Consider the following 21901-nt stretch of genomic DNA (forward strand, 5'->3'; position numbering starts at 1 on the left):
CCGCATTTGCCGCGGCCGCCGTTGGGACTTGCCCAATCGCTTTCCGGAGTTACGGCTGCGCTCCCTGATGGACACTTCACTCTCCAATCAGCACGCGTCTCTCTCTTCCCCGGCCAGCGCTTCGCCAATGGCCGCCGAGTAACGCGCCGCATGCCCCGCCTCCCTCTCCTCCGGCCAACGGGAGGGCAGCGGCGCGCACGGGGAGGGCGGGGCTTCCTGGGGGGCCGGTCCAATGCGAGCGCGGCGCGGGAGGAGCGTGGGGTGCCATTGGCGGGCGCGGGGGGCGGGGGCGGGGCGCGGCGGCGGCGCGGGGGGCGGTGGCGGCGGCGGGCGGGCGCGCGGGGAGCGGCGCGGAGCCGGCGGCGCCGCCGGGCCCATGGAGCTGGAGAACATCGTCGCCAACACGGTGCTGCTCAAGGCCCGCGAGGGTGAGCAGGGCGCGTTCCGCCGCGGGGCAGCCGCCAGGCCGCGCGCGCCGGGCCCGGTGCGAGGGCCGCGGCGGGGGCGCCGCGCGCGGTGCCGCGGGGGAAGCGCTGCCGCCCGGCCCCCCGGGGGCTCCTCGGCGCGCTCCAGCGGGGCGCGCGCGGCCTCCCCGGTGGCCAGGCACAACTTTCTGCCCCACTTCGCGCAGCCGCCGAAACTGGGGCGCTTCCGAGCGCGAGGGGCCCGCGGAAACGCGGTTAGAGGCGGGAGGCCCGGGGCCGGGTTTGCGGGGACGGGGGCGGTCGGCGCTGCTGGCGGGGCGGGCTCGGCGCGGAGCCTGCGAGCGGGATCTGCCTCCGCGTCGCGGCCCGGAGCAGGCGGGTTCGGGGAGAGCCGCGGGCGGCGGCGGGGCCCGCGGAGCCGCGCGGTGCGGCCGGGGCTGGAGCAGGGCAGGACGGGGCCGCCGGGCAGGGCTCCCGCAGCCGCCGCCTCCTGCCGCGGCCCCGCGCTGCTCCGGGGTGCTCGGGGCCTCCGCGCTGCTCCGCTCCGCCAGCCGCAGCCTTTAGCTGCGAGACCCAGCTCTGCGATTCCTCTGAACTGCCCCAGGGGCCCGGGAGGGGCTGGGGCAGGGAAGGTGCTAGAGCCATCCCCGCCTGCGCCCCTTGCCCCGACGAAGGGACCAGCGGGGAGATGCTGCCGAGCCCCAAAGCCCTTTGGGTTGGAGACAGCCCTGGTGGAGCCTGCGGCGTCCCCAGAGGGGGACACAGGAGCGCGGCTGCACCCGCGCAGGCTGCGCGCTCCCCGCTCGGCTGTTTGCAGGGCGCTGGAGCCCCCCTCCAAGCCAACAAGTGGGGGCACTGCAAGGTGCAGGCCCTCGCCCTGGCCGTCTTGTCGGGCCCGGCTGCCCTTCCTGAACTGCGGTGGCTTCTACTCCATGGCCCTCACTCGCCACTTGTCCCTGTCCGTTTCGCTGCTGCGAGCTGTGGCTGACAAAAAGGTGTCTGCGCCGCTGGTTTCTTCCAGCCGTGCTTACCCTTGAGTCACTTCCTTCCTGAATTTGTACAATCGTGCAGCCCAGCTGCGGGCGCGGGGCAGATGCAGCCGCGCTGCCCCCACGGTGCCAGGAGGTCGGACGTGAGGCCCTCGCTGCGGAAAGGCTGGCGGGGGTGGCCCTGTCCCATGGGCCTGTCCCAGGCTTCGCCTGGCAGCGGGATGCCAGGAGAGTGACAGCAGGGACTGTCTAGGGTCAGGGCATCTTGCATATGCGGTGGACATATGTGTTATAAAACAGTTCCCCAAGGCTGGTAAATGATGTTCCTCGCTCCCTGATTTCAGCAGGCCGTGTCTTTGGCCAGCTCAGCAGTGGGATAATACGCTTCCATAGGGGGGTGTTTGCTGGGAATGGGCGGGAGGAAAGAATATCCCTCGAGGCTCACTGCTCTGAGCAATGGGGCATGCAAGTATTTCAGCACTTAGTGCCTGCTGTAATGTAAATGTTTCCTTTTCCATCCATCTAGAAGCTTTCCCACCCTGTCCTGCAGCAGTGGGCATTTACTCGCAAGGACTGAAGCTGGAATGATATCTGGCTCTGGGATCTTGCTTGTCTGAGGCCAGCTTATCTCTGGAGAGAGGTGGGAGTGCCCCACTTCACAGATGGGAAAGCTGTGCTGAGCCCCGGGCAAAGCAGGGAGCTGTCTGCTGAGCAGGGATTAGGGCAGGAATTCCTGTCTCCCAGCTTCAGGTCCTTTCTCCAGGAGCTCCTCCCTAAAGCAGGCAATCAGTCGGGAATGAGGAGGTGGCATCAACTACATCAGGAACCTGCAGTGAGGAGCTTCACTGGGAGCCTTGGCTTGGAAAGGTGATTGGTTGTGCAGAGGTGCCAAGGACAGGCCTGGGAGCCAGGAGCTCTAGGGCAGACACAGGATAACCGATGGCTTTAGGCGCTCCTGTCTCTGTGCCATGATTTTTCCATCTTCCCCTAAATAAATGGACAGGTGGAGGGTGTCCGTGTTGCTGAGCGTGACTTTGTGCCGCCTTTGGGCAGCCAGAACGGTTAGTCCATCTGTTTCCTCCAGCACTCGGGCTGAAACCCGGGTGCTTCTGTCCTGTCGGGCAGGAGGCAGCGGTACCACCCGTGTCTCGCTCCCCTGCGTGGACCCTTGCCTGGATTTGCTTGTGTAAATGGCCAGCAGGGAGTCACTTCTCAGCTCCTAGTGCTGCTGGGGCTGTAATCAGTTCCCCTTCACTCCTAACCCCTAATTCCAATTTTGTGCCTCTCGCAGGTGGTGGCGGGAACCGGAAGGGCAAGAGTAAGAAATGGCGTCAGATGCTGCAGTTCCCCCACATCAGCCTCTGTGAGGACCTTCGACAAACCCTTGGTGAGAGACGCGCCTGGGTCTGCGGGGCACGTCCGGCCTCGCGCTCCGAAGCTGGGTGCCCTTAAACGTGACCGAGTGGGGCAGGGGTCAGGAAGGTGCCGTGGGGCTCCCGCTGGCCGCAGCCCAGGCAGGCTTCCTCAGTCAGCGGTGCGGGTAAGAAAAGCTGGAGAGGCAGCTCACAGCTGCGGGGCACCTGCTGGACGGTGCCTCTTGATGTGTTCACCAGCCTTTAGCCTGCGATGGGTTTCACTACAGAGCAGCAGCTCTCTCTGTGGGAACAGACCTGCTCGGTGTGGCAGAGCTCTGGAGTGTAGCTCAGAGGTGCCTTTGCATTAGTAACACAGGTGCTGCTAAATGTCCCGTGGATTCCTGGCTAGGACTCAGTCCTGAACTGTGGCCCTTAGCTTCTAGCCCTGATGTAGCAGCTTCACTCCAGGCAAAACCGTGTTCTTGCTGTATGGCATGGATGAGAAATGTGCAGTCGGGCAGGGCTTGGTCTGTCATTTTAGTATTGCACTTTGTACTGTTCATACTTTTAATGTTGTTTGTGCAGCAGGCTTGGTCCTGATATCATGGGAAATCATGTTGGGACATGGCTTTGGTTCTTGAATGGGGAGCACTGGGGAACAGGAAGGCTGTGCAATAAACCTGTGGCATCTTCTGGGGAAAGGTCTCCCTTCTTTAAGTTCTTTAAGTTGCACTGCTCCGGTCTGGATGCAGGTGCCGGCTGGGGCGGTGGCGCGCGGTTGGCCCTGCTTCAGAGCAGGGGCACTGAGCTGAACGTGCCCGGGAGCTGCCTGCAGCCACAGACCCGGTTCTGCTCCGTCCGAGCGTTCCTGGTAGCCCCAAGGAGAAGGGCCTGGCCTTTTCAGGGCACTTGGGACTGTCACAGTTGGACTAGCTCCACCTCCAGCATCCCCACTGCACCTCCAGCTGCCCTGTGTTTGCCATTCACCATCTACCTCGCTGGGCTGCAAAGCTCGGTGTGGCCAAGCGGGTGCTCTAGCCCCGGTTTTGCTGAAAACTGCATCTCTGGAGTAAGTCCCGACCCCTGAGTGCATTTCATGGGCTGTCCTTGTAGTTCACATCTTCACCTTCCCCATCCCAATCTCTTTTCTGACTGTTCCTGTCCTCAGCAGAGCTTTCCTCCCGTCGGGACCTCTCTCCCGAGGGCAGCTCCCGTTCCCGGGGGTGTCTGGATGTTTCGTTCACCTTTGCTGGTGCTCAGTGTGTCCCTGTGGCAGGGCCGGAGCCGCTGTGTCGCTCCGGGAGGTGAATCCCCCTCGCTGCCGTCCCGCACCACCACTTCCCCTTGGGAGGCACGAGCCGCCTCTGCCCCACGCGGCTCTCGCTTCCCCATGGGAGAGGCAGCCCGGTTCCTCGTCCTGCCTGGCCCAGGGAACTCCTAGCTGAGCAGACGACGAAATGGCCGGGCCGGAGCGATGGCCCCTGCCCCCCGCGGGCTCCTAGAGCATCAGGAAGCCGCAGCTTCCTCGGGAGCAGCAGCTGTGCAGGGCAGGGATGGCTGCGGGACCAGCACCGCAGGGCGCCCAGGCTGGCGCAGCCGGGCGCTCAGGAGGGCACCAAGCACTGCCCGCAGCAGGGAGGGCACCTCGGGTCTGCAGAAGAGCCTCGCAGCAGCACAGGGAGCTCCCACGGAATTCGGCAGGAGAGGGAGAGGATAAACCCCCAACCCCTGTAAACATGAACTTTACAGACCAGTGAGACAGACCTCCCCGGGGTTCGGGTGGCAGAGTGGGTGTCCTGCTGTGCCAAACCACCTGGCGATGACAGAATTAGAAATCTGCTGTCAGCCAGGACTTGCTCGGATTTTCTTCAGGAGCTGGAAGAGGAAAATGGCCTACTAAAATTCAGAGGGGAAAAAAACCCACATATTTTAAAGTTGCCTGGAGAAATGAGGATAGGTCACTGATCTTTCGTTGAGCTGGACATGCTCTAGATAGTCAAAGATGTTTGGGCCTGGCATGCCAGAATGCAGAGGACCTAGAGGGGAAGGGCACGAGGAAGCTCCAGAGGGCAGGAGGCGGCTGTCCAGGGAAGCAGAGGTGCTCTAATTGCTGTATGCAGCGTTAACAGGGAATGCTGTGGAATAATGCTCTCCACTTTGGTAATACTGTTCCCAGAAGGACCTTGGTAAATTTGAGGGCTTTGTAAGAGTCATCAGAGCAACTCTTGCCTGGAAAATGTGCCTAGGAACGAGCTTGATGAACACATCTTGACCCAGAGAAGTCTGTGTCTGGAAGTCAGCTAATCTTTGTGAGCAGAGGACTGAGCAGAGATCTTCCAGCTGGGCAGATGCCCTCCTGGAAACAAGAACAGGCAAACTGTACAGAAAGACTTCAAGGAGGCAAACCCTTCCATAGAGTGACATAGAAGCCTCCCGTCCCTGTTGGGTGTAACTCCATGTCCCACGGGTGCGAGGCTGTAGTGCTGGCTGCCGCGGGGCTCCAGTTCCGGATGTTCGTGACATTCCTGACGTTCTCCTCCACGTCTGCAGAGCGGGACTACCACAGCCTGTGTGAGAAGCAGCCCATCGGGCGCATGCTCTTCCGGCACTTCTGCGAGACACGGCCTGAGCTGTCGCGCTGCGTCAAGTTCCTGGATGCTGTGGTAAGAGCAAACCCATCCGGCTCCTCTGCGGGAGGCCGGGATGTTCCCGGCATTCCGGGCACAGACCGGTTGGCCCTGAGCATCGGAGCTGTTGCCAGGTGCTTTGGGGCCTGTTGGGTTTTCCTGAAGGAAGAACTTGTTCTTCCTTCAGGAAACTTGTCCTGCAGTTTCTCCAGGATAGGGCTGGGCCTTTGTGTAGGCAGCTGTTTGCTGGAGATCTGGTTCTCCAGGAAAGCGCGGGATCGTGGTACCTCGGGCAGGGTGTTGCTGCCGTGCAGCTGTTGCCTGGTAGCAAAGCCGGGTAATTGGCCCGACCTGCTCCTGACAGTGTTTGCTCTGTGCAGGCAGGGTACGAAGTGGCTCCAGATGAGAAGCGGAAGGAATGTGGGCAACACCTGATCGAAAAGTACTTGAAGCCAAAGGTGAGTGAGAGGGCTGTGTTTGCTGCTCGCAGCGGTAGGAAAACAGTTGGAAAGCCAGCAATTGTCATTATCCATGTCCTGGTGCAGCAACTAATCTGGGCGAAGTGCTGAGTACTGCGCCTCCTGTCACCCCACCAGTGACTGTGCTGCTTTTCCCTCTGTCTCTAATCAGATGGCCACTTGTGTGCTGCTCCTGTCGTTTTTTCTTTCTGGGCAGGGCCCTGAGGCTCTGCTCCCTGTGTCTGATTTCATCCCTTTGTCCCCAGAGTGAGGACCATGTGCCTGAAGTCCCCTCACAGTTAGTGAGTGCCTGTTGTGAGAGGCTGGAGCAGGAACCTTCCAAGGAGCTCTTCAAAGAATCCACTAAGTAAGTTGGAGGGCTGGGGCCTGCACAGTGCTCCAGAGACAGTTCCTGTCACAGTCCCTTCCCGTGGGGCAGTGAGGGCTGGTGCTGGGGTGCTGCTCAGGCTGGAGCTCAGGAGCTGCGGCTCCTGCGGGCTCTGTGTGCCACACGCTGCAGCAGGTACCTTTGCCTGTCCTCACAATTTGTCACGGGTCTCGTTTGCTGTTTGGGAGGACCCCGTTTTGACAGGCCTCAGCATCTGACCGCGCCGTGTCTGGTCTGGGTGGGTCTCGCGTTCACCTGTAACGCGGTGCTGAGCGGGGCGATCCCCGTGCCAGCTGTCCCCTCCCGCTGTCCACAGAGGTGGCTGTTGTGGCTCGGCAGTGGCAGCTGTTGCTGCAGGAATCTGAGGTCAACTCGTTCCTCGGGCTCGTTGCAGAAGCGGTGGCTGAGGCCTTGGATCTGGGTGTGAAGAGGAAGCTGTTAGGCAAACCGGGCTTATGGCCTCCACCCCGCTCTCTGCAGTAGCTCAAGCTCGTTGCCTAACTGGGTGCAGGGCTGTGGCAATGGGTTTGCTGCAGTCTTCAGGGAAGCATTAGCTCTGTGTGTGGTAACTCGTGTCACTGTCTGAATGCAGAGCCTCCGGGCTGGGCCCTGCCTGCTCTTGGCAAGTGCTGAAAGGGGAAGGACCCATCCGCTTCTCCTTGATGTGTGTCTCCAGTCTAGACACTTTGTCTAAGGCTCTTCACTGCGCTGGGCAGCGCTGGCACTAGTCACCAAGGCCGTTAGCTCTTTCGAACAAGATCCCCTGTAGCCTTTTGTGCTGGATATTCATCTGAAACCCAGCAGCCCAGCGCCTCGTGCTGAGTGTAGCCAACAGCTTGAAGCAGCTGGCTCCAGCCTCCTGTGTGCATTTCCCGTGCAAGCAGAGGGGAATTGCTAAGAGCCCCGTCGTGCAGCCAGGGCTGATGCAGAGGCCGCAATCAGCAGTGCCAGCCCAGTCCCCAGGGTGCCACTCTTGTCGCAGCGGTACCTCCCATTCACCTTGTTGTCCCTGTGAGCTAGCACAGAGGGCGGGTGGCCTTTCTGGCTGTGCAGGGTGATTCAGCCCAGGGGGTGATGGGGCCCTGGGGAGCTGCTTTACCTCCTCTTTGCTTGGACCCCCAGCCTGTTGTGTGGCTGGGGGCAGCTCTCAGCAGCCTTGCGGGCTCTCTGCTCTCTCCTAGGCTGATCCACGATTACCTGAGCGTGGCTCCCTTTGCTGACTACCTCGACAGCTTGTACTTCAACCGCTTCCTGCAGTGGAAATGGCTGGAACGGTAATGTTGCCTGGCGGTCCTGGCAGACCTGAACCCTGGGGTGCAGAGGCTGCCTTGAGGGCTCCCTCCAGCTCCTTCCTGCACTGCATCCCAGCAGGAGCTGAAGGTCTGGCCTTTGCCTGCCTGCTCTTGTTCTCATTCAGGGCCCTTTCTGGCCCAAACAGCCATTTCTAACTCCCCCAGCCAGTCTGCCTGCCTTGCAGGGGAGCAAGGTGTATTCAGAGAGGGTGTCTGTGCTGAGCCACAGTCCCTTGGGCCAGGGCAAGGGCATGGTTTGGGCCCCTGATGACCCCCTTCTTGTTCCCATCTCACTCACTCCAGTTTCCTTTGCCCCACAGGCAGCCAGTGACCAAAAACACTTTCCGTCAGTACCGTGTGCTGGGCAAAGGTGGCTTTGGAGAGGTGAGTGGCCAGCATTTTCTCTGCATTTGGGCCATCTGGCAGCCACCTTTGCCCACTGGGAGATGGGGGCCTGTGGATCCAGGCTGGAGGCAGGCCCAGTGCCTGTCATGGCTGGGGATTTTCTTCTGGGCCATCTTCTGGGCCATTCTCCTGGGCTCCGTGACAGGTACCACTGTGCTCTGGGCATTGCATTTTCTCTCCATTCCCCTCTGATGGGCAGGAGATCCCCCTTGCTGGGCACAGGACATGCCCAGGTTATTGCACAGGAGGGTAGCATGTGCTCTGTGGTGCACACTGCTGCCGGGATAGAGGGCCAGCTCCATTCCTAGTGCCTTGACAGGGAAAACAGCAGGCCAGAAGCTGTCACTCTGTGAGGCTTCCTTCTGTTTCTGGAGTGGCCTCCTGTCTTCCCAGGCCTCAGGCACCTCCCGCCTGTCTTCTAATGGATCTACTCAGAGGGTGGTTATGACAAGCGCATCTTTGCCTTCCCATGCCTCTTTCTGAGAGCAGGACATAGACCCTCACCCTGGACGCTGCAGTGGGAGGGTGTTGAACCTTGTCCCTCCTCCAGGTTTGTGCCTGCCAAGTGCGTGCCACAGGGAAGATGTATGCCTGCAAGAAGCTGGAGAAGAAAAGGATCAAAAAGCGGAAGGGAGAGGCCATGGCCCTGAATGAAAAGCAGATTCTGGAAAAAGTGAACAGTAGGTTTGTAGTAAGTACATAGGAGTTGCTCTCACTTTGCACCACGGGGCTGCGGTGGTTGATTTCTCCTGCAATCAGCCAGCCCAGCACCTCTGTGCTCCTCGCCCTGCGTGGAGAGGCAGGAGTAGACCCTGTCCCATGGGCAGCTGCTGGTCTTCACTTCCTTCCCATGAGGCTGGGATCAGGCAGAAGCTCCTGCTGCCTCCACAGTGACCTCCGTGCTCCAGCAGACTGGTCACAGGCAGGGCTGCGCCGAGGCACCTCCCGCTATGGAGGATCCACCAGATGCTGCTGCGGGGTTGCTGTTGGGCACCGCGTTTCCCAGCGGGGAGCAGCTGGGTGCAGAGCAGCATCCTCACCACCTTTGGAAAACTGGGGGTGTGCGGGGGCTGCTGGGCGCTCCCAGGCCCTCCCTGGGCGCGAACACTTCCCGCTCTGCCTATCCTTAGCCCCTCTGCGTCTGGAAGGGGATGGGGTTTGAGGCACCTCCTTGTGCTGTGACTGGTTTCTGGGGTGACAAGGTGCCCGTTGGAGTGTGGGCACCTCCCTGCTGCAGCTGTGTCTTCTAACAGCCTTTCTGCCCTAAATTGCAGGTGAGCTTAGCCTATGCATATGAAACTAAAGATGCTCTCTGCCTAGTGCTGACCCTCATGAATGGAGGGGACCTCAAGTTCCATATCTACCACATGGGAGAGGCTGGTTTTGAGGAGCCCCGGGCAGCGTTTTATGCTGCTGAAATCTGCTGTGGCCTTGAGGACTTGCACCAGGAGCGGATAGTGTACAGGTAGGTGCTGCCTGTGCCCCTGGGGAGGCCTCGTTCCAGATGCAGAAACAAGAGGGTCCTGCTGCTCTTACCAGCCCAGCGGGGTCTGTCTGCTCACGAAAATAAGCTCAGACTTGAAACCAGTGCAGAGCTGGATGAGTGGGAATGAGGAGTAGAAAACCGATCTCATGAGAGAGCCAGGAGAACTTGGCTTTTTATACTGGTAAATGAGCACCAAGAACAGGATGTGATCGCTCTGTGAATGCTTCAGGGCTCACACTTGGGTGCTTAGTTCTACAGGCAGTGTTGACCCTAGGACAAAGGATGGTGAGCTGATGTGGCACACTCAGGCTGGGAGCTGAGCAGGAGGAAGAACGAGCTGACTGCACTCAGTGAGCTGTGTGATACAGCGTTAGGGATAGCGTGCCTGGACACAGAACCAGAAAGTCCCCCTGTTGTCCTACGTCCTGCCTCTTCCAGGACAGGCTTTGGAGTGCAGGCAGGACAAGCAGAAGTCCCTTCTCTCTTACAGGGCCAGCTCTGTGCTGACTTCTGCACCAGCAAAGAAGGAAGCAGCACTGTGCTCACCACTTCCTTCTCCTGAAGGGTTGAAGTCACTGTCGTGACCTGCCTCTGTGCCTGGGAGGGGGCAGTTTGCAGGGCTAGCCCAGGAAAGAGGTTATCTGTGTGCCTGGGGCAGGGATGTTGCATCCCTCTGCTGCTTATCTGGGGCTTTGGTATCTTGCTGCTTCCTGTGTCCTTGCTTTGACAACAGGCTTCTTGCTAATCGAGCCTCTTCTTCCTTAGGGATCTAAAGCCAGAGAACATATTGCTGGATGACCATGGTGAGTGAAGGGTGAAGAGCAGCTCTGGGCCTGGGTATTTCTCCCTTCCCATGCTTGAATCTTGGTTGCCCAGTAATCTGTCCTGTTAACCTGCCCTTTCCTTTGTGCAGGTCACATCCGTATCTCGGATCTGGGACTAGCTGTGCACGTGCCAGAGGGCCAAACAATCAAGGGCCGGGTGGGGACAGTTGGCTACATGGGTAAGTGGCCCCAGCTTAGTCCAAAGGTGTGCTCTGACTCCACGCGTGCCCTCCCTGCCCTCACGCATCCCTGTCCCCTGCTCTGCGCAGCTCCGGAGGTGGTGAAGAACGAGCGCTACACGTTCAGCCCAGACTGGTGGGCTCTGGGCTGCCTGGTGTACGAGATGATCGAGGGACAGTCCCCCTTCCAGCAGCGCAAGAAGAAGATCAAGCGGGAGGAGGTGGAGCGGCTGGTGAAGGATGTGCAGGAGGAATACTCGGAGAAGTTCTCCCCCTGCGCCCGCTCCCTCTGTACCATGGTACGAGTGGGCAGCCCTGTCCCTGTGCACCCACCACCCCTTTGCGCACAGTAGCCGAGCGTTGGGCTAGGTTCCCTGATAAGATGGCACAGGAAGGGTCAGGGTGCCCTAGTCCTCACAGTCCTGGCTGGCTGGTGAGCTCACGCTGTCCTTAGGGATGCGCCCCAGGAGCCCAGCTGACCTCCAGGCTGCTCCTCCTGCAGATGACTCCTCCTGCAGTGCCGATTCCCTGTGTCTTGCAGCTTTTGTGCAAAGACCCTCTGGAGCGCCTGGGGTGCCGAGGAGCTGGGGCCAGGGAAGTGAAGGAGCACCCTCTCTTTAAGCATCTCAACTTCCGGAGGCTGGAAGCAGGCATGCTGGAACCCCCCTTCAAGCCCGATGTAAGTGCCTGTCCAGGAAGAGTGCTCTGTGCCCCAACCTTTCCACTCACTGATACTGTCAAGGGAAGCGGAGGTCCTGGGGTGGCTCCCCTGAGCAAAGGCCCTCCTGTGCAGGGATGTTTCTGAGCCTTTTGCTCTGGCTGCTGGCAGGAAGGATGCTGGCTGCAAGTCAATCTGTCCAGTTCCTCCAGCCTGGCAGAATGGGGGTGCAGGCTCTGGCCTGCAGGGAGGGGGGGTCCCTGGCTTGGTCAGGAGCCACAGCTGGTGGAGTTAGGGTGGCATTACTGTGGAGCTTGGCATTAGGGTACTTTTTGTGCTTTTTAGCCCCAGGCCATCTACTGCAAGGATGTTCTGGACATTGAGCAGTTCTCCACGGTGAAGGGGGTTGAGCTGGAGCCCACAGACAATGACTTCTACCAGAAGTTTGCAACGGGAAGCGTGCCCATTCCTTGGCAGAACGAGGTAGGTGGGGACTGAAATGATGGGGAGCCCCTTTCCATGGGACATGTCTTCACTCCTGCTTGTGCTCAGCAGGCCAGCCAGGCACCGTGTCCTGCAGGGTGCAGGGTCAGTGCTGTCCCTGTGCTCTGCTGGACTCCTGGTGTTGAGCTTGGCGTGCAGGGGTCCCCCATTTGCTGCAGCTGTCTCTTCCCTCTTCCAGATGATCGAGACAGAGTGTTTTAAGGAACTGAATGTCTTTAGCACAGATGGGACGGTGCCCCCGGACCTGGACTGGAAAGGGCAGCCTTCTCCGCAGCCCAAAAAGGGCTTACTGCAGCGCTTCTTCAGCAGACAGGTAGGAGTGGTGTTAGCCCAGGGCTTCCTCCACAGCAAGTCCTCTAGCAGCACCCGGCCTGCTGCCCACCAGTGCCAGGCAGGTCTGGCAGGGAGGGGGGCACCAGGGAGCAGCAGGCACAGAGCTAGCCCCAGGACTCTGAGGACCTGTGCGAGGCTGCAGGGAGCTCCGCTGCCCCCTCTGCACCTCTCCTCTGTCCTGCCCATCTGACAGGCCTGGAGGGAGCCAGCCCTCACCTGGCTGGCGCTCACCTTACTGCACGTGGGCCAGGGGCCTAGGACCGTGAATCCCAGCTAAAACATGCTGTAGTCAGAGGGGCAGAGGGGTGTTGCTGAAGGCACTAAAATGGCAAACCTGCTGCCTTCCTCCATGAACACTTCCTGTCCTAAGGAAGACTTTGCTCTTGGTATGGGGCTTGAGGGCTCCCAGAGCAATTCTGCGAGATCTGGAAAAGGCAAAGAACTTCTTGGAGCAGTGAGGGATGAGGAGGATGGGAATATCTTGAGCACTGCTACTGTTTTTTTTTTTTTTTTTTTTTTTTTTTTTTTTTTTGCCTTTTTTGCCTACGTGTCTCCTCTGGCCCAGAACAGCCTTTGCCTTTCCAGGATTGGTGACCTCTGCGTTGCTGTCCTGCAGCAGCTGCTTGCAGCTGTGGGACTTGAGCATGGTTGGCTCTGGGCTGCTCTGGACCCACTTTTAACCACCTCATTCTGAGTCCTCCTTCCCCGCCCAGCTCCAAGTTGTGCTTCCTTGTTTGGTGGGAGCCTGGTGTCCCAACGTAGACAGAGCCAGCTCTGGAATGGGATACTCTGCTGCCTGCCCTTCCCTAGGCAGGCAGACCCTGTCCGAGGATGGGCTGCCTGTGGCAGGGGTTGGACCTTGATTTGCCACGTGTTTTCTCTTTCCAGAGGTGAGCAGTCTCCCTCCTGGCTGCTCTGCTCAGGGAAATACCTGGTGGCCCGTGGACGTGGCAAGATCTGGGAGAGAGGAGTTGTCCTTCAGTGCCTGACCCCTTCCCCCAGCAGAGCACACGCTGCTTGTGTTCTAACTGCCCCCCGAGCCACTAATGCTGCTTCCCTGCTCTGGCTGCCGCCCCGGCGCGGGGCAGCCTGGCCCCGGCCTGAGCCCGAGCTGCCCCGGCGGCGCCGCCGAGGGAGCCCGGGGCCACGGGGGGCTCCGCGTTTCCTCCGCCCCCCTGTTCGCATGGCCAGGACCCAAAGAAGGGTTGACAGGCTGGGAAGGGGTTGTCACTGCCCTGTGCCCCAGCTCTAGCGAGAGGCCTTCAGCTCCTCTCTGGCCTGGCGAGTCCTGCCTGGGGCGGATCGTGTCTGCTGGCTCCGCGCACTGCCCCAGGGTGGCTGCAGCGAGGGGAGCCCCCCGCTTCCGAGCTCGCGGGCCGCGCGCTCCGCGCGTGCCTGCCGGCAGCCCCGGCCGCAGCCGCGCTGCTCCTGCGCGGGCTCGCGGTGCCCTCCAGCCTCTGCCCTCTGCGTAGCTCTCGCGCACGCAGGCCCTTCCCTGCCCCAGGGCAGCTGCGGCCTGCGCTGCGTGACCACGCTCACCCTCTGCTTGCTGTGCTCCTCTCTCCCTCTTCCCTCTCGTTGCCCTTCTGACTTCAGGACTGTTGTGGAAACTGCAGCGACAGCGAGGAAGAGCCCACGCGGCTGTAGAGCACGGCTTGTTCTCCAGCCCCTGGGACCCTCTTGCCTCTCCGGGTGCCCAGCAGAACAACGGGCCGGCCTGAAGGACAAGGTAGCAGCGGCCCCGCAAGGTGGATTTGTTTACAGCTTTGCACATCTGTATTTGAAGACTTTGAGGATGGCTCCAGGGCTGGCAGCAGCTCATACCGTCTGCCTCAGGCCAAGGAGCCGCTGACCGTTGGGAAGCCATCGTTCCCAAGACAGACCTGGACGCTCCTGAATCTGCCCCTTGGGATTGTGCTGCTGCCCGCTGGCCGCTGCTCCCCTCCCGGGCTGCGGGCGGGAGGGGGGGATGGCGCTGACGTGGGCAGATGCCAGGCTGGAGCAGCTCTGTTGACACATTCCACAGTGCCGAAGCGGCACTGCAGGTTTGGTGTATATTTATATATGTTGGTCTGTACATATCACATGTTGGTTTTTAATCTATAGGTGGGAGCCTGTACTGCCCCCACCCTGTCACAGGCACAAATGTCCTCCTATGGGGGGAGTGACAGTCCCAGCTTTGTACCAGGGAGTCCTGGGCAGAAGCCTTCTGTGCCTTGAGGTGCCTAAGGCATCTTTCCTGGACATTCCTGGCCACGCTGAGGCGTCCCTGGCTCCAGAGGAGTCCATTGCTCAGCCTTGAGGCACAGGAAGCCGCTGTGCCAAAGCGTCTCTCATCGCGTCCTGGCACCAGAATGTCGCCACTTCATCCCCGCTTCCCTGTCTGCCGGAGCCTGCTTCCTCCTGCCTTGTCCTGCACATGCTGCCAGCTCCCGGGCGCTGATCCCGGCCCTCTCTAGCCCCTTGGCACGCTGCCCGCAGCGTGGCTGTGTGGCTGCTCCCACAGCACCTGCACAGGAGGTAACTGCTGCCGCCTCGGAAAGGTGGAGCTGAGGCCCCACGGGGTGCAGGAGGTTTGCCTGGCCATCTGGGGACCTGGTGGGCATGAGAAGGCCCTGGGCCCGGCTTGCTGTGGGTGCCCGCCATGCTCTGGGCACAAGTATGTCTGTGCAGCGGGCATGCAGAGGGCCCTGCTCTTGGGTGACAAAGCTGGGGTAAAGGGAATGTTCTGTCCTGGCGCCAGTTGCCACAGAGCAAGCAAGGCCCGTGGTGCAGCCTCCCTGCTGCACCAGCTCAGCCTGGTGCTGTCCTGAGGGCTGTCCCCACGCGCGTGGTGCCCGGAGCCACCACTGGCCTTGGGGCCATGGGGCTTGTTGCAGCCCCCCTGTCTCCGGAGGGCATCACTGCCCGGCCCTGCTCTCCCGCTTGTGGCTGCGGCCCTGCAGCGAGCGCTCTGGTTTCTGCGGGCGCTTGCGGGTGTGCGCGCTGTTGCCTCGTGCTCCTGTGAGCCAGGCCCCATAGCGGGGATGAGCACCTACTTGGACCTGTGGTATTTGCTTGCCTTGCACTAAAGTTTGAGAGTATTTAAATTTTTAACCTTTTGTTAAGTGTAAGATTTGCTGTGTCTTGTGTTCCTGTTGCGAAGAGAGGAGCTGAGCGAGCAGCACCCGGCGCCTTGCGCTTGTCCCCTTGGCACGCTTGGGCCCGGCACGGCAGGGACTGAGTTGGACTAGAACAGGTCAGCGCGGGGCACAGAGCTGCTGCCCGAGGGTGTTCACATCTGCTGTGCCTCCTGCTCCGAGCACAGCCCCGAGCATCCCGCCTGCCCTCGGCACAGCCCCTCGGCGTGCGGCGCCCAGGCCCTGCGCCGGGCCCTGTCCCGCTCCTGGGCCCTGCAGCCCGGGGCCTCGGCCGCAGCTCCTTGTGCTCCTCGTGCTGCCACTTGCAGGGCCGGGGCCGGTGGCGGTGCCTGCAGCAGCGGCCGCAGCCTCGTGCGCAGCGCGGGGCGACCGCGCGCGCAGCTGCGCGGGGATGAGAATAGCAAGTGCGCCGGTAGCTAGGGAACCGTTACTATGGGAGCGGGCGAGGAGGAGTTCTCGCACTCGGAGGGGGCATCTTGGGGTAAAATCCAGGACTTTTCTGCAGCCGTGGAAAAAAAGAGAGAGGAAAACACAGCAGGGGGATGGGGACTGCCTGGGGTGGCCGATCATGGGCGCTGCTGCTGCTGGTTGCGCTGCCCTTCTGGCACTGCCTGCACCGCAGCAGCCCAGGGCCGTGCAGGGCCCGTGCCCTGGCCCTGCGTGACCAGCCCGTGTTGTGTGGCCCAGCCTGGTTCCCGTGGCCCCCCGTGGCTCCCCGGGGCACGCGGGGGGTGGCAGACACGCTGGGGCTGAGGGCCGAGGAGAGCCAGGGCGGTCCTCCCTGCACTTCGCCCCACGCCATCCTTTAGCCTCCCAGCTCTGTCCTCGTGGGGGGCCGCGCACGGTCGCGCAGCCGCCCCAGCGGCGCCGCCGGGAGAGCCCTGCCTCGGTGCCCGGCTCCCGGGCCGGGGAGCCCCGGGCTGGGCGCGGGGGGCGGAGGCGGCGGCGCCGCTCACGCTCTCCAGGAGTGAGGGATGAAGGATGCTCTGAGCGGTTGCCTGGGCAACGGCTCCTCCTCCAGCCCCGCACGCGGCTCGGGGAGCGCCCCCCCCGCCCGCCTCCCCCCGCCGCCGCGGGCACCGCAGCTCCGGGCCCGGCACCGCGCCGGGGCGGCCGCCCCCCGCGCCCCCCTGCATGGCCGCGGCCTCCTGCCCCCCGCGTGAGCCGCCGCGCGCCCCCGTCCCGCGGCGGGAGGCCGGTTCCTGCCAGGTGAGTGAGAGCCCGGGGCCGCGGGCGGGCGGACGAGGCCCCGCGGGGCGCGCGGGCTGCCCCGGCGGCGCCGCTCCTTGCCGGGAAGGCAGGAAGTCTTTCCGGCCGGAGCCGCCGCTGAACAATGCGCCGAGTGTGAGGCCGCGGCGGCTGCCCACGGCGAGGAAGCGGCCGCGGGGTCAGGGCCCGCGCGGGGCACCCCCGCCCAAGCGGCCGCGGCCCTGGCTCGGTGCCCGCGCCGCCTCCCGCCTGGCACGGCGGCCCCGCCGGCCGCGCTCCCGGCGCGCAGGGCGCAGCGCGGGGACACCCCGAGGACACCCGCGGGACGCGGGGGTGGCACAAGGAGGCCAGAGCCGAGACCGACCCCCGGCCTTCACCCAGGGCCACCTCTGCCCCTCGCGGTGCTGGGGCCACCGCTATCCAGTACAGGGGTGATCAGGGCACCTGTGTGACTGTAACGTGCCCATGTGTCCCTGCTGGGCCACTGCTGTCTCCTTATCCAAGGAGGGCAGCCAGGCCACTGTCCCACGTTGTCCAGGGAGCAGTGTTGCTGTCACCCTGGGACAAATGGAGTGACCGCCACCCCTGAGGGATGGCAAGGCTTGTGGCTGCTACCCAGGGTGCCCTGCATGTCCCTCGCCCCACGGGGGTCCATGGACATCACTAGGGGCTCGGGTGGCTGTCACCGAGGGGGTGCCTGGCTGTCCCTCACCTGAGACCCGTAGACACCATCCCAGGGTGGGGAGGGGGCTGTGGCTGTCACCGAGGGGCGCGCTGTCACCCCCCCCCACCCATCCCGGGGACACTGCGTGGCCGCGACCCCCCCGCCGGCAGCTCGGGCCGCCCCCCCGGGCCCCGCGCGGTGCCGCCTCCCGGGCCGGGCTGCGCGGCGCCCCGGGCCCCGCCGGCGCCTTCCCCACCGCGGCGGGCCCCGGAGGCGGCGCGGGGGGAGGCGGCGGGGGCCCCGGCGGGTCCCGGCCGCCCGGGTCCCTCCCCGCGCCGAGGGCGGGGCGGAGCGGCGGGGCGGGAGCCCGGGCGGGGCGGCGCGCGGCGGCGGCGGCGCGGGAGCGCTCACCGGAGACAAAGGCAGCGCCGGGAGGCGGCGGCGGCGCCGCGCACCGGCTGCGCACCGGCACCCCCTCCCCCCGCTCCCGCCGCCGCCGCCCCACGGAGCCGCCGCCCGTCGCCGCGTGAGCCACGTGCGCCGCCGGTAACGGGAGCCGCGGAGGGAGCGGGCGGCGGCGCCGCCGCCTGTTGCGCGGCGGGGAGGGCGCGGGGCCGCGGCGGGGGTCGCCGCCACCGGGAACCGGGCGGCAGGGGCGGTGTGCGGCGCCTCCCGGGGCGCGCGCCCCCGGCTCGGCCCCGACGGGCGCGCGCTGCCGGCGGCGCGGGGGCGGGAGGAGGGAGGGAAGCGGCGGGTGCCGCGCCCGGTGCGGGAGCGGCGCTGCCCCCCCAGCCCCGGCGGAGGCTCCGGGAGCGGAAGCGACCCCGGGAGCGGCGGGGGGCAGCGGGGAGCCCCGGGGATGTCCCCGGGCCTGGCTCCGGGCCGCCTCTCCCTGGGCATCGCGGCGCCTGCCCGCTCCCGCGGGAGCCCTGCCCAGCGTGGGTGTCCCCGGGGCTGCCCCGCGTCCCGGCCCCCGAGCACCCACGGCACCGGGCACCCAGTCCCCAGCATCTGCTCTGCAAAGGCAAAGGTCCCCAGCCACCCCTGTCCCCCGCCAAGCCCCATCTCGCCCCTGGTGCAGCAAGACCTCTTTGCGCTGGCACCGAGGTTGGCCACAGCCATTCTGGGGGCTTCCCCACAGCCACCGAGCCAGCTGGGCTGGGAGCAGGCGCCGTGCTCGGCCCACGGGGCCCGGAGCCGCCGCGGAGGGGGGTCCAGCGCCCCGCGCCACGGCTGGCTCCCCTTTTGTCTGCTCGGTGGAGCAGCCCCCCTGCCGCCAGCCGCGGCCCCACCACGGGGATCGCCGGAGCGCGGCCAGCGCTTCCCGGCGGCCTCCTTCCGGCCGCGGCTCGGCCCTCCGGCCGGCTGCTCACAGCGCCCTTCCCGCTTCCCCCGGCAGCCGGACGCCAGGGTCCCGCAGGCGCCGCACTGCCTGGCCCCGCTCACCGCCGCGGCCCTCCCGCACCCGACCTACATTCGGGGACCGCGGGCGACCTTGCCTTCCACCGTGCGGAGGCACGTGGGAGCCGCGGCGCCTCCGCGCTCGCCCTGCCCTTAGTTCCCCCTCCCAAGATCTGCTCCTCCCCAGGAGCTCACAGGCAGCCATCACCTTTCCTTCCAAATCAGAAAAGACATCTCAGCTCCCCCTTAGCCTCAACCAGGCTCAGCACCTATGGGTGCAACCCCTGTTTACTATGGCACAACACCCCCCCAGCCGCCTGCTCCCCCTCTTGCAGCACCAAGAATCCCCTCACCCAGCTGGGCCTGGGACTGCCACCCTTTCCAGACCCACCCCCGGCTGGCACTCTCCTCCCTGCCAGCAGCACATGCTCCGATGCCCACGGTGGCCAGCTCCGTGCATCGCTCCTCCTCCACAGCACGGGGCCGGTGGTGCTTTGCACCCACCATCGGTGCCTGCTGGGCGCCTCCAAGAGCCGCTGGTGACGCCGTGGATGGGGCGCTGCTGGGTACCATGCTGGGTGCTGCATCACCCTGCTCTGCCAGTGCACAGCACCCAGGACCGGGGGACACCCGCAGCGGGTGGGCGCAGGGCGAGGGGCGCGCACCGTGGGCGCGCGCGGGGCCGTGGGCGCATGCGGGGCCGTGGGCGTGCGTGGGGCTGCTGGCGGCGGCGCCCAGCGCTGCGCATGTGGCGCGCGTCGCCATGGGAACGGGCCGCCGCGTCCCCGCCGCGCTCACGTCCTCTCCCCCTGTCCCCCCGTCCCTCCGTGTGTCTCCCTGCAGGGCGCCGCCACAGCGATGGGCAGCCGCTGGCCTGTGGGTTCGCCTCACCCTTCCGGCCGCCCGGCCCGACCCGGCGCTCCGGGCGCCGCCGCGTCCCGCTGCCGCGTCCCCGCCTGAGCCCCGCTCCGGCTCCCGTTCCAGCGCTCCGATGGCGCCGGCCGCCCAGGGCTCCTGAGGGCAGCGCGGAGCCAGCGCGCGCTGCAGCCGCCGCGCGGGGCATGGGGAGGGCGCCGCTGGCCCCTGCAGAGTCGCCGCCACCCCGGCCCCGCTGAGGCCTGGAGCATCCCCCTGCACAGGGCAGCGAGAGGCCGGGGCGTCCCCCCGGCGGGCCCACGCGAAGATGGTGATGTCCCAGGGCACCTACACGTTCCTCACCTGCTTCGCCGGCTTCTGGCTCATCTGGGGCCTCATCGTGCTGCTGTGCTGCTTCTGCAGCTACCTGCGGCGGCGCATGAAGCGGCAGCAGGAGGAGCGCCTGCGGGAGCAGAGCCTGCGCACGCTGGAGCTGGAGCCCCTGCACTACGAGGGCTACGCTGGCAGCCCCCCCGGCATCGCCATCCCCCACCGGCTCCGCGTCGAGCCCCACCACCCCCACATCCCTCCCCCGCGGCCCTGGAGCTGCCGGCACGGTAAGGAACGGGGCCTCGCCGGCCGCGATGCTGCTGCCGGCCTGCGCGGGAGGCCTCTGCGCGGCGCCGTGCGCGCGGCCGCGCGAGCTCCCAGGCTTGCAGCGTTCCCATGAGCACGTTCCAGGAAGAGCCGCTCGCAGCGTCTGCCTGAGCTCGCTGTGGCAAGCGGCCTGTGCCGCCCCTACCGTTCAGCAGCTCCATGAGCACGCGCTAGGAAGAGCCCTTTGCAGCTCCCCCCCGGCTTGCAGCATCACCGTGAGCACATTCTAGCAAGAGCCATTTGCAGCGCGCCCGCTGGCTGCCAGCTTGCAGCGTCCCCCAGGCTGCAGTGTCCCCACAGCAAGAGCTGTTTGCAGCCCCCTGGAGCTTGCAGCGTCCCCACGAACCGCCCCCGTGCTGCATCCTGCCGCGTGCAGTGTCCCCGAGCGCGCTCTAGCTGCAGGAGCAGCGCAGCCGCGGCAGCACCTCCCCACTGGGGCGCGGGGGCGGAGGGAGGGGACAGAGCCCGGTGCCACCAGCAGGAGGGACAGACAGAGGGGCGGCCGGATGAGTCCCGCCGGCCGCACTGACGGGCCGGCTGGGTGGATGCGTTGCCTTGCAGAGTCGGACCTGTCGAAGCCGCCGTGCTACGAGGAGGCGCTGCTGATGGCGGAGCCGCCGCCGCCGTACAGCGAGGTGCTCATGGACACGCGGGGGCTGTACCGCAAGATCAACGCCCCCTTCCTGAGCCACGAGCGGCTGGAGAAGCAGGAGCAGCCGCCCAGCTACAAGCCCCTCTTCCTGGACACGGGCTACGGCTCGGCCCTGCACCTGCCCCGCGCGGCCAGCCCGGGGCCCGCCTGCCCGGACCTCTACCTGCAGGGCGAGTGCTCGCCGCGCATGTTCCCCAGCTGGACGGACTCGGAGCTCAGCAGCAGGGACACGTTCGAGCCAGGGCCCTGGCACCTCCCGGTCTCCATGCCCCTCTTCGGCAGGACTACGGCTGTGTAGCCCCGCGGCGGCTGCAGCCCGCGCGGCCGGAGCTGCGGAAACGGGCCGGGGGGGTTTGGGAGGGGGGTGCTCGGCCTCCCGCTTTTCCCGGGAATGCCATCCCCAGCTGGGCCCCCCGCTCCCCCGCCGCCTCCGCTCGCCCCCCTGCCAGGACGGGCGCCCCGGCCACAGCCAGCGCGTGAGGGGCTGGTTCCCCATCTCGCCCCCGCCGTCCCCCATCGTCCCCCCGTGGCCAGGGGGGCTCGGAGCCGGGCCCAGACTCTGCTCTGTTTCTTATCTTGTTTGTTACAGTTTGAGAATAAAAGTTTGTGGAAGCGGCTGGCCTCCCCCCCAGGGCGCTGGCGTTGCGTCCCCCCATCCCGGCGTCCCCCTACGCAGGCGGCAGCCCCCCTTGGGAGTTGCTTTATTTATTAACATACATGAGCACACGGCCGTTACAGAACTTGTGCTTTCCAAAAAACAGTTACCGTACGGGAGAGAGGGGCCAAGCGAGGGGCCAAGCGGGGCGGGCAGGGGATAGGGCGGGATGGGGGGGTCCAGGGGGCAAAGCCCCGTGCCCGGGCTGCGGGGACGGCGGGCGGGCGGCCTCGGCACGAGGAGGAGGTTGGAGCGAGCGCCGCCCTCGCGCCCGACGCCGCGCGGGCCCTGGTGCAGCCGGCGCGGGGAAAGGAGGGAGGCGAGGGGGGAGCAGCAGAGGTTTTCAGGGGGGTGGGATGGGCGGGGGGCACAGCCGGCCGCAGCCTTGCCTCGGTAGGGTCGCTTTATTGCCATATTCATTTATTAGTATTCCTCTTTTGAACTCGTGCAAAGTACTCGGGGGCTCCGCGGGGAGCCGGCGGGCAAGGAGAGAGCAAGAGCCCGTCGCACGCCCGGGCACCGCGGGGCGGCACCGTCCCCCCTGGGCAGGGGAGCCGGGGCAGCGGGGGGACTACTAAGGGGCAGGGGGATGGCGGACTGACACGTCTCCTACCGACAACTTAAAAAAGAGAGAGAGAAAGAGAAGGGGGAGCTGAAAAAGGTGCCCCGGGGCAGGGGCGCTGCAGGGCGGCCCCCCGGCTCCCAGGCGGAGGCGTCAGCGCGCGGGGCGGCCGCGGGGAGGGCA

The 21901-nt window shown here is 64.9% G+C and overlaps 2 protein-coding genes across 3 annotated transcripts; both read left to right on the plus strand.

Annotated features, from left to right (window-relative positions):
- The first annotated feature begins 356 nt into the window (after positions 1-356).
- Positions 357-14002, plus strand: GRK6 (G protein-coupled receptor kinase 6). 2 transcript variants are annotated; one of them, XM_088522537.1, is made up of 16 exons: positions 357-428; positions 2706-2801; positions 5320-5432; positions 5777-5854; positions 6121-6221; positions 7424-7516; positions 7855-7918; positions 8490-8630; positions 9214-9404; positions 10191-10228; positions 10339-10428; positions 10519-10727; positions 10970-11107; positions 11432-11569; positions 11769-11903; positions 13520-14002. In XM_088522537.1, exons 1-16 carry the CDS (start codon positions 377-379, stop codon positions 13568-13570), a joined length of 1728 nt encoding a protein of 575 aa, XP_088378663.1. In that variant the 5' UTR covers positions 357-376; the 3' UTR covers positions 13571-14002. The 2 variants fall into 2 exon arrangements, with proteins under 2 accessions (XP_088378663.1, XP_088378664.1); XM_088522538.1 differs by lacking the exon at positions 13520-14002 and adding an exon at positions 12812-12888.
- A 5433-nt stretch (positions 14003-19435) lies between these two features.
- On the plus strand, positions 19436-20805 carry PRR7 (proline rich 7, synaptic). Its single transcript, XM_088522543.1, has 2 exons — positions 19436-19809; positions 20411-20805. The coding sequence occupies exons 1-2, from the start codon at positions 19521-19523 to the stop codon at positions 20797-20799; spliced, it is 678 nt and encodes a 225-aa protein (XP_088378669.1). The 5' UTR covers positions 19436-19520; the 3' UTR covers positions 20800-20805.
- Positions 20806-21901: the final 1096 nt, after the last annotated feature.

Source organism: Tinamus guttatus, unplaced genomic scaffold (assembly GCF_059628265.1).
Source record: "Tinamus guttatus ecotype Peru unplaced genomic scaffold, ASM5962826v1 Tinamus_guttatus_pri_ptg000155l, whole genome shotgun sequence".
NCBI lineage: Eukaryota > Metazoa > Chordata > Aves > Tinamiformes > Tinamidae > Tinamus > Tinamus guttatus.

What these genes read in the sequence shown, in the direction of transcription:
- GRK6 (XM_088522537.1), top strand. Translation starts at nt 377, where the DNA reads ATGGAGCTGGAGAACATCGTCGCCAACACGGTGCTGCTCAAGGCCCGC. An exon ending in GCTGCTCAAGGCCCGCGAGG is followed by an intron (nt 429 to 2,705) that starts GTGAGCAGGGCG and finishes TGCCTCTCGCAG; the next exon opens with GTGGTGGCGGGAACCGGAAG. An exon ending in CCCGCTCCCTCTGTACCATG is followed by an intron (nt 10,728 to 10,969) that starts GTACGAGTGGGC and finishes TGTGTCTTGCAG; the next exon opens with CTTTTGTGCAAAGACCCTCT.
- PRR7 (XM_088522543.1), top strand. Translation starts at nt 19,521, where the DNA reads ATGGTGATGTCCCAGGGCACCTACACGTTCCTCACCTGCTTCGCCGGC. An exon ending in GCCCTGGAGCTGCCGGCACG is followed by an intron (nt 19,810 to 20,410) that starts GTAAGGAACGGG and finishes GTTGCCTTGCAG; the next exon opens with AGTCGGACCTGTCGAAGCCG.